General features: G+C 47.1%; 1 protein-coding gene across 1 annotated transcript; it reads right to left on the bottom strand.

Annotated features, from left to right (window-relative positions):
- Window positions 1–1,290: 1,290 nt before the first annotated feature.
- Ccdc185 (coiled-coil domain containing 185) lies at window positions 1,291–3,147 on the bottom strand. The gene has a single exon (XM_036202066.1). The coding sequence runs from the start codon at window positions 3,145–3,147 to the stop codon at window positions 1,291–1,293; it is 1,857 nt and encodes a 618-aa protein (XP_036057959.1).
- Window positions 3,148–11,079: the final 7,932 nt, after the last annotated feature.

Genomic DNA, 11,079 nt, shown 5'->3' with positions numbered 1-11,079 from the left:
TGGGTAGACAGAATGACATCACGTGCCTCCTTCAAAAGAGACAGAGAAATAGAGGGGAAGAGAAAGATGCCAATAGAACCTGGATGCATAAGGCTGGATGGGAGCAACCACCCCCCCCCCCTACCCCCCAACCCCCCATCTTCCACCCCTACTCCAAGAAAGACCAGATATAGTCTAGTGGTTTATTTCTTTTCTCTTTGAAACAAGGCCTCATTGTATAGCCCAGGCTGGACCTGGAACTTACTATGTCACAGCCCAGGCTGGCTTGTAGTGCTGGTGTTATAGGTGTGTGCTGGCTGGATTTCACTGAGCTCTTAGATCCCATGCCTGTGGTGGGACAGTTGAGACACAGTCCTGGTGGATCATAAACATTTAGTGCCATGAGTAGGGATGTCCAAAGAACTCGCCAGTCTGGGAGGAACTATGGAGCCATTTACCACAACAAAACAAACACACTCATTTCATCACAGAGTATCAGTTCCATGGAATGATTCGAGAAAAGTGAGGGAGGGAGGAGTGTGTCATGGTTTGCAACTAACACTAGGTTAAAAGGGTTTCTATGCTGTAGGCTTTCAAGTTTAAAAGTGCACCACCAACTCTTCAGATTAGAACATACAAGATTCCCAGATCTAGTTGCTTAGAAATTCCCCTAGACCACCTTTGCTTTTCACCCTGGAGATGTCTCAGGCCTCTCAGCTCCACATTTTATCTTCCTAAAGCTGTAGATTAGGACAAAAATGTACCAAGTCATATCGTAAAACTACTCCCAATTGTACATTGTATGTATGTATGTATGTATGTATGTATGTATGTATGTATGTATACGTATTTTGAGACAGGGTTTCTCTGTGTAGCTCTGGCTGTCCTGGAGCTCACTCTGTAGACCAGGCTGGCCTCAAATTCATAGTGATCCACCTGACTCTGCCTCCCGAGTGCTGGGATTAAAGGCGTGTACCACGGCCAATTGTACATTCTTTTCTGCCTCCTCTAACTCCAGTCAACCTCATGTGTGCTTCTAGATTCCTTGAAAGGCAAATGAGTGTTTTCTGTTTCACCTCAAAACTCAAAAGCCAACCAATTTTCATACCTGCCACCCCCCCCCCCTACTTTCTCTTCCCAATCCCATCTATACCACCCAAGTGAATCAATGAACTAATTTATGGGAGGAACTTGCAGCTATTTTATATATTTTTAAAAATCAATGCACGGTTAAAATCAGATTATAAAGCAGAATCGCAAGATGACATCTCTGTCTGGCTGCTGGGTTGTTGCCGTCTTCCTCCTGGGTTCTCAGTAGTTTCCACTCTGCTGGTGCATGGGCAGCGGGGCCTCTGCTGCCATGTGGTCAAAGCAGCGGTCTGCCTTGGAGGCTGGGGAAACCTTCTGGAACTCCTGGAAGATGGGGTCTTTCCCTCTGGCCATCTGCTGGACCCTTTGTCCCTTCTTCTTGATGGCTTCCTTGATGCCCTCAATGTGACTCTTCTCCTCCTTCTCCGCTTTCAGCTTCAAGATCTGATGGTTCTTTTCACGCAGGATGTTCAGCTCCTCCAGGTGCTGCGCCCTGTCCATGGTGGTTTTGTGCGCATGACCCCTGGCTTGCCTGATCTTGTGCTCAGCCAGCTCGGCCAGGATCCGCTTGCTCACCTGACGCTGCTCCTCTGCCTCCTCCGCACGCCACCTCACTCTCTGGAGCTGCTCTGCCTCCCTTTTTGCCTTCCCCTGCTGCTCTCGGTGCCTTTCCTTAGCCAGACTTTCTTGGGTGTCCTGGGGACACTGGGAACTCTGCTCCAGGGACAGCTTCCTGAGGAGTTCCTCCGCCTTGGCCTGGCAGTCCATGAGAACCTTGCGTGCCTGGAAGTTGACGAGTGAGCTCAGGTGGCTTTCCTGAACCTTCTTCTGGCTCTCTCCCAGGTGCTGCTGCCTCTTATGACAGGCCGCCTCCAGTCTCTTCCGCAGCTGCAGCCTGTTCAGGTCCCGCAGACTCTGCAGCACCCTCTCCTGCTCCCGCAGACGCTGCACTTGACACTGTTTGAGGTGCTCGGCTTGTGCTTCCACCCTGTCTAGTTTGTCCAGGCCTCGGTGGTTCTCCAGGTTGTCAGGTTGCACCCGCCACCCATTCTCGCTCTCCAACTGGACAGTGCTCTTCGCCTGATGGTCACGCCGGGGGCCCTGCTGCTCCCGGCCCTGGTGAAGCTGCTCATGAGCCCTCCGTGGCTTGTGCAGTTCCTTCAGTCCTTGCCACTGCTCCTGGCTCTGCTGCAGCAGCAACCTGCGCTCCCTCTCCAGGGTCAGGTGGACTTTCTGGTCTGAGCGCTTCAGCTCCTCCCAGGCCACTGCTGCCTGACGCTGCAGCTCTCGCATCTTCTGGGCCTTCTTGAGCCGGCTCAGCACCAGGGCCAAGATCTTCTGGTCCCTGGAGGATATCATCGCTTCGTCCAGCTTGCTCTTGAGGACCTGAGCGTGCTGGCTACTCTCTTTGCAGGAGGCGGAGGGCTGGGGGTACTGGTTGGCTAAGGACTCAGTCCGGTCATCACTACCCCTCTTCTGGGTGCACATACAAGTGGGTTGCTTCCCGAACTCTGGGGAGGACTTGTCCGTGAGAATGGAGGAAGGGGACCAGAGATCTACAGGTCTGCACACCGGCACTGCCCACCGGTCTCTGTTGTGTGTCTTTTCTAAAAGCAAAGTCTCAACACTCGGGGGGCTGAAAGCTCCCCCCGGGTACGGCGGGGACGAATCTCCTGGGCCTTCAGCGTAGCTCGAGTAGGGCTGATCCGGCTGCTGCCGCTGCTGCCAGGTCCTGCCGGACTTGGTCGGTGCCTCCCCGCAGGCTTCTTCCAGGCGCCGGCTGCCGGACCTGTGCTTCCTGGCGCGGTCCGAGGGTCTCCGGGCCACGTGTGTCAAACTGTGGCTTTCTCGTGGAGAGGCGATATACCCACGCCGGCGGGGCCGCCCTGTGGGCGAATATTTCTGGTGTGTCCCGGGCACCCGGGTCTCGGTCTCGGTCTCAGCGCCGGGAGTCCGGGCCCAGGAACTCACAGATGGCTCAGGCCAGCCCAGGGGTGCTGCGAACTCCCGCTTTCTACCGGGCGAGGGCTCCCCAAGCTCCCCATAGGACCGTGGGGAGAAGAGGTGGAAGCCGGCCATGCTCTCTTCCCGGCGGGCCCAGAGTCTACACGAAGGTCGGGGGACCTCCAGGGGGCCACTGAGGACACCCACCCCACTCTCAGGTCCTGGGATCCACGTGGCCTGTGACGCTCCCGCCACTTCACAATGCATCCTTGCGCCATCAGGTCTTTGAAGGCTTTGGTGCACAGGGGCTTTGTTGAGATAGGGCAGAGTGGGCTAATAGATGCCTCGGAGGAGCTGGCTGGAAGTCTAGGAAATCAAGGGTGGTATTTGGAAATGAGGATCGTGATGCCACCAGTGTTTTAGCTTCGGTGTTTTAGAATTAGTGGGTTTGTGAGAGCCCTCGGGCCAAGGGCACCATGCTAAAAACAGAACACAGTGAGGGAGGGCCAAACTGTGGTGTAGAGGACCAAATGGGAGTGCTAGTCCTTGGAGTCACATTTCTTTATTTTTACGTTTGTTTTAGTGTGTGTGTGTGTGTGTGTGTGTGTGTGTGTGTGTGTGTGTTATTGTGTACAGACAAGTACAAGCCATGGCCGGCATGTGGGCAGCAGAGAACAACTTGCAGAAGTCAGTTCTTTACACCATGTGAGTTCCAGGGATCAAACTCGAGCTTGGAGAAAGCTCCCTTTACTGGCCAAGCATCTCACCTCCCTCAGTGTTCCCAACTGGTCCATGGGAGGCCTGGAAAGGAAACAGCCTAGGAAGCACGCTGGTCAGGACCTTAGCAAGCCCAAGGGATGCTTCCGTGTTAACCTTTGTAAACTTTAAAATAGCAAGAGGCAGTTCCGACTTTCATCTAATATGCCAGTTACAGCTTTTATCAAAACATGAATTTTGTCCACACTGTTTTGAAATAGCCCCCCAAAGATTTCATTTATTTGCCATTTTTTCCCACTTTTGTGGAAATCACACACACACACACACACACACACACACACACACACACACACACCTCCCTTGCTGAGAGGCAAATGAGTCAGAGTCTTCCACTTTCAATCCTTGCAATGTTGGACAAGTTACTTCCATGATCCTGGAGTTCAGGAAAGTTGAGTGGGGCCATGATGAAGGTTAAGTGAAATGAAATGTGTGGACAGCCTGGTACCATAATGCATTTGATAAATGATGCCCTACTAAGCTCCAATTGAAAGTTTCAACACTTAATGTATTAGTTTACAAAAATTTCTGCAGATTTCTAGCTGAAGAAAAGAGTTACTAGATTAATGTAGTTTTAATGGGTAAAATGTAGAGAGCAGCAACTCTCAGGTTCTGACACACCAAATTCTGGGATTCCTTCATTTTCCTCATCTAGGGCTGCTATGGTCTGAATGTATACCGCTAAACTGCATGCTTTGAAACCTACTCACCACCATGATGGCGTTAAGAGGTAGGGGCCATTGGCAGAGAGTTTAGTCATGAGGGTGGAACCCTCATAAATGGGATTAGTGCCCTTGTTCCAGAACTTCACTCCAATCTATGAGAATTGGCCCCAAGAGGCTGTGAGATGGAAGACAGTAGCAGGTACCCCCAGGACAGCACTGTGTGCCATTTGTTAGGGACTCACTGGCAGGTGTATGGCCCTAGGTAGCAAGATGAATAGCACATTACCCTTGATTTAGGTTAGGAGACTTAGACCAAAAGTGACTTCACTCAAGTCAGAATGTACCTGGTTTGTCTTAAGACAATATCAAGGATGCCAGGAACGTTCTTAGTGCTCATGATACCAAGATCTGGTTTGTAAAGCTCTTTCTGTTGGCTTATTTGTTGGCCAAATGTGCCCCCCAAGTCCTATAAATATGGCCCAATATAAAATTAATGACTTACTTAAAAGCTTGTTCTCTCTCTCTCTCTCTCTCTCTCTCTCTCTCTCTCTCTCTCTCTGTGTGTGTGTGTGTGTGTGTGTGTGTGTGTGGTCTCCATCACACAATGCTCAAGTATGAACTTTGTGGATGACAACATGGTGCCACAATGTCAAAAGATGCCTGAGCACTTGAAGACTTGTGAGGCAGCCAGCCAAGGCCATCCAGGAGTAATGGCTGTCACAATCATGACTATGGTAACCACACACTGAATCCATACAGCCCTTATGAAAGGAGAGCCAAGGAGATGGTGCTCACTGTCAAGCCTTATGTTCTGAGTTTGATCTCTGGGACCCACATGGTAAAAGGGAAAAGCCATGTGACTTCCAGAAGTTGTGCTCTGACCTCCATATTCACATTGTGGCACACTCATATGTACACACACACACACACACACACACACACACACACACGTGTAATAACAAATATAAAGTTGAGTACTAAAATCATCTCAGGTCCCTGTGTATATATATGTGTGTGTTCATGAATTCAAGTATGCCACAGTGTGCCCATGGAGGTCAGAAGGTCAGAAGACACTCACCTTTTGAGAAGCAAAAGCCAGCAAGATGCCTTGCCTTTTCCTCAGGCTTCTTCATATCTGGGTCACTGGTAGGAAGGCCCAGCCACACCCTCTCTAAGAGAAGGTCTTCCTTTCATGGTTAATCCTTAATGGCTACCAAATGCAGCATAGACCCAGGACCAATGTCTGGGACAAACTAGTGGAACACAAAAAGGAAGCTTTTTGAGGGGCCTGGTGGGATGGCTCTAGGCCTTAGAGCACACCACACCTATGTCTCCACATCCCCATATGATCCTTGGAGGGCCCCAGCTTGCCAATCATGTCAGCACTTCCAGGGGCACATGAAAGAGATGCTTTGTGAACGCCAAGGTGCCAAGCATCCCCTCGATGCTGGGACCAATCAATCAGTCTCCTTTTTATTTGGTAGTGGATTGTGTTGTGTCTCAGAATGTGGCCTTCTGCCAAAGGAAGAGCTAGGTCTTCCTTCTTAATTCTCTGGAGGGTTGGAAAATGTGCTCTGACCCCACAAGTGAATCCATGGGATGGAGGTGTGCTCTGTGTGCTTATAGTTTCTGTAGAGACTTGAAAACCTCTCTCTCTCTCTCTCTCTCTCTCTCTCTCTCTCTCTCTCTCTCTCTCTTCTTTCTCTCTCCTATTTGCCTCTTTTTTTCTTTCTCTCTCTCTCATGCTTGGTAAGTTAAAGGGGAGAAATTAGTTAGATACTCATGTAGTATGAGCACTTGAACACAGATTGTTCAAATGGTCATGTGCTTAAGGATAAAACATATACTGGGGGCTGGAGAGATGGCTCAACAGTTAAGAACACTTTCTACTCTTGCAGAGGACCTGAGTGTTGTTCTTAGCAGCCATGGTGGGCAACTCACAACTATCCCCAGTTCCAGGTGATCTGACATCCTTTCTGGACTCCACTGGCACACACTTGGTATACACAATAAACAAAAATAAATTTTATAAAATGAAATACAACCAAATACAAGAAAAATATATATTGGAATTTAAAAATGTAACACAAAGAATAGGCCAATCTATTAATTCTTTTTATTTCACACTGGTTACATTTAAAATGATGGTATTTCAAGCCCATCAGACTAAATGCAATATATTATCAAAATTAATTTCATGCTTCTTATCCTTGTTTTGATATGAACTAGGAGATTTAAATTTCCATATATGTAGATGGAATATATATTATGGTATATATGTAGATGGAATATACATCATGGTATATATGTAGATGGAATATACATTATGGTATGCTTATTTTGTGTGAAAGAGATTTTTAAAGTTTAACTGACACATAAAAATTACAAATTCATGGGATGCTGTGTAATATTTTGATATATTCATGCATCATGGGATGTTTAGATCAGGAGGAACAAATATGTCTCCTCAAACCTTTATCATCCCCTGGTTGTGGAACTTGTGAAATCTCTTTGTCTCCCTTTCTGACATGTACAGTACCCAACTGTTATCTATAGTCACCTACTGTTTGTAGCTCTGGAGAGCCTTTGCTGTCACATGACTGTTACTTAGCATCGATTGATCAACCTCCCTCTGTCCTGATCTGTTTCTATTGTGAAGAACTGCTCTAAATACTGAAAACTTCCCAGTGCTCAAGCTGTAAATAAAAGCTTTCAGTACACAGGCAATTTTTATTTTATATAAATGTATTGCTTTGAAATCTGTTTTCTTTGTGGGGGGTGTGTGTATACACACATACAATGGCATACATGTGAAGGTCAGAGAACAAATCTGGGTATCATTCCTCAGGCACCCTTCATCTTTCATCTGAGACAGGGTCTCTCCCTGGTCTGAAATTTGTCCAGCTAGGCTAGTAGAGTTGGTCTTTGAGCCTCTGAATCCACCTGCCTCCAGCTTTCATCTCTCCATTATTGGGATTACAGGGGCACGCTGCCAAACACGGCTTTTTATGTATGGACTGGGGATCTAAACTGAGGCCCTCACATCTCCAAGGCAAATACTTTACTAACTGAGCTATCTCTCAGGCCCTGAAGTCGCCTTTTCTAAGAAGATAACATGTAAGTCAGAAGGATTTTTGTTTTTGTTTGTTTGTTTGTTTGCTGTTAATCTCTGGATGGTAGAGCAAATTATAAATTTCAAAATTCAGCTTTATGACATACTTTTTATGACACAGGATTTAGGTTCTTTTATGCCCCACCTCCACTGTTTCCTTACTACACAGGAGAACACATGGCCCCAAGTAACAATAGGCCTGGGCCACTCTCTCTGTGTGCCTGCAATGCACAGTGGACTCACTCACATCAGGAACACAGAACAATAAAAAAAAAAAAAAGCACACAAATACTTAAGGAGATAAGTGAAAAACAACTTAGGATGAATTTATGCTAATAGAGCACTAAGCATGAACATTCTAGCCTGTAAACAACTTCTTCTTCCTTAAAAAAAAAAAAAGAAAGAAAGAAAGAAAGAAAATAGTAGGTTAAGAACCTGGAAATAGGCAAGTTAAGTTACCATGGAAACAATCACAGTGCAAATATTCCATGTGGATGAGAGGTTATGTGTGTAAAAATGATGGCTGACACACCCCAAGCATGTGCTTGAACATGCCTCTGAGTGCTCTATCTGTAAACCTGACCATGACAACACTGAGCAGGGACTGCTGTTTCCAGAGGCACCGACTGAGGATTCTGGAGTTCATGAAGTTGATAGTGAGCAGAGGATCCAGTTCTGGAATCTGGGTTCTCTCACCCAGCATAGCACCCCCCTACCCAGCCTTCCACTGTCAGATCTTCTGGGCTAATGCTACTCACAGAGAAATGTGTGTGCGTGGAGCAGAGAGGATTTTCAATACCCGTAGTTCTGCTGCAGCCTAAGATTGTCATACTTTCCACACTAGGAACCTGAACCCAGTTACTAGTTAGAGATGGTAATTAACAGAGTCTCATGAAGTAAAGCAGAACTCATGTATGTTCAGAGCCAAGGGGGAGCTAAATTCCACGGGAGAGGGAGGTTGGGGGGGACATAATACCACAGTCATGAGGTCACTCAACTGTGAGGCAGAAAGCAAACTATGTGATAGTCCTTTGCTTTATAGTACCATATGTGCTTTAGACTGTTACACACAGGACAAAGTTTACCCTTAATGGCTCACCCAATATGGTGACCCTTCTCAATATAAATCACATGGACAACATATTGAATAAGTGTCCACATTTTTAAAGAATGTTCTGGTTGGAACTTTTTTAAACACTCGAGTCTTTTATCATTTTCTTTTTCCTGATTTTGCTAAAGTTGAGCCTAGTGTTTTTAACTTCAAGGAACATTTGTTTTCTCAGAAAGGTCCAAGTGCCGGGAGACAGCTGTCTTAGTTAGGGTTTTATGGCTATGAAGAGACACCATGACGCAGCAATTCTTAGAAAGGGAAACTTTTAGTTGAGGTGACTCGCTTACAGTTCCAGAGGTTCAGTCCATTATCATCAGGATGAGGAGCACGGTGGCATGCAGGCAGACGTGGTGCTAGAGCTGAGAGTCCTACATCTTGCAGGCAAGAGGAAGTTGACTGACTGTCACACTGAGGGAAGCTTGAGCAAAAGAGAGCTCAAAGCCCGCCCCCACAGTGACACACTTCCTCCAGCAAGGCCACACCTCCTAGAAGTGCCACACCCTTTGAGGGGCCATTTCCTTTCACACACCACCACCAGAGGGCTGCAATGGAAGTGTGGCCCTGGTGGCTGTCTGTGATTGTGGACTGTGTGTGTAGTATACAGTGTATGGGCCACTGTCGATCCTTGGCTGGCATTGTCAGTAGGGCAGGAACTCCACAGCCCACTGAAATTCCAGCCTCTGCCCCTAGGCAGGCTTATTATAGTATGGAAAAGTTTTCAGAAGGCAGGGCACAGTGCTCTTTTCCACTCAAAGCCATCTATGTGCAGGGCTGGAGAACCCCAGCAATTGTGGGTGACTCTGTGCACTCAGAAATCACTAATGTCCACAGCAGCTGTACAAAGCCCCTTTGTCCAGCTGCCACAGTCACACAGCTGGAGGAAGCCATTAATTGCCTGCTACTCCTTGTAGAATGGTGCCCCCTCCCTGATCTCCTTTGCCCAGGGAAGACCCTACTGCACACTCTCATGACCAGAGAGTCTCTTTGTGGTCTGTGTCCATCGTACGGCCACACCTGGAGGTTCTGTGAACATCTGATTAACCAAGCCCTCTCGTAACAAGTTCCGGGAGAGACTGTACCCCACTGTCTCTACCCCCCGGTAGACATCTCCAGGTTCTACCACCTCCCTGTAGTGCCGCAGGGTAGTGACCAAACCTTTATAGCACATGCTCCTTTGGGAGACACTTATCCAAGCAACGGCTCACTTCTGGGCCTCCATCTTCTTCCTTTAAGACCCAAGGTGGAAACTGTCCCATCTCATGCCACTCTTAAGATTCTGTCCCTGGCTCCTTCCTGAGCTACTGTCCTATTCTGTAGTCCCCATGTTGTCTGCTCTCCGCCTTGACTTCCTCCTCTCTCCTCACGCTCACACTGAGGTGACTGTTCTCCAGGACACTCGGTACTTTCACTCCAGAGCTCTTCTGTATAGCAGAGCTTTCTGCAGTGAGGAAAGTACCGTGTGTCTACAGCTGTCCCTTATGGCGGCCACTAGCCACCTGTGGCTACAGCATGGGGAATGCAGCTAGCGGGACTGAGGACATTGATTTTTAATTTTAAATAATTACAGTCAAATTCGGCCTCTGTGGCTAATGGCCCCCATCTGGACAGTAGAACTTAGAAGTGTGAGCTCTGAGAACTATCACTTTAAATATATTAACATAAATTAAAACTGTACCATTTCATGGCCTTACAAACCCTGGGCAGGAAACTGAGACTCTTCAAGCAGCCAACTGTTTTCATCTAAAATTTCAACACTAATTCCAGGGGGAATAAGGTGGTTATGAATGGGAGGATTCATGGAATTCCACTAGCTACCAAGTGTAAGACTACAACCTAAACACTTACTATGAATGTGTGGCTGTCATCCTCACAACCTGCAGTTCACTGTTCGCTGACCCACGCCTATCGCCATTTCAGGTTTCCAGCCAGGATGCTCTAACATGCAGCAAAATCGGTTTAGTGAGTTTTCACTACCATTTTTTAGTACGAACTATATTAGACTAGAATAAGAAATGTGTACCTCCCACGTGATAGAGGTAGATGTTGCGTCATTAAATGCTTGCTTCTCTAAACATGTGTACCAGGTGGCAAAGCAAAAGACAAAATTCTTAACATGGGCTATACATATTTCAAAAAGCCATGTTTCTCTCAAAGTGTGACTGTAGAGTTTAGGTCAAAACTGGTATCCAGAAGTTGAAATCTGATGCCTTCTTCCCATCCTGACCTAGATCTTTTGACAGAGCTTTTGATTGTCTTTTGAGTAAAGTTCAAATTCTTCCTGGTGGCCCAAACAGACACCCACAGACCTATATATATACACACACTCTCCATAATTTCCCAAGTAGACCTGAAATTTTCTATGTCTTACCCTTTGTGATCCTCATAGAATTAAAATTCTCCCTTGA

This window comes from Onychomys torridus, chromosome 11, assembly GCF_903995425.1.
Source record: "Onychomys torridus chromosome 11, mOncTor1.1, whole genome shotgun sequence".
In the NCBI taxonomy this organism is placed as follows: domain Eukaryota; kingdom Metazoa; phylum Chordata; class Mammalia; order Rodentia; family Cricetidae; genus Onychomys; species Onychomys torridus.
This window is presented reverse-complemented; position numbering and strand designations above follow the sequence as displayed.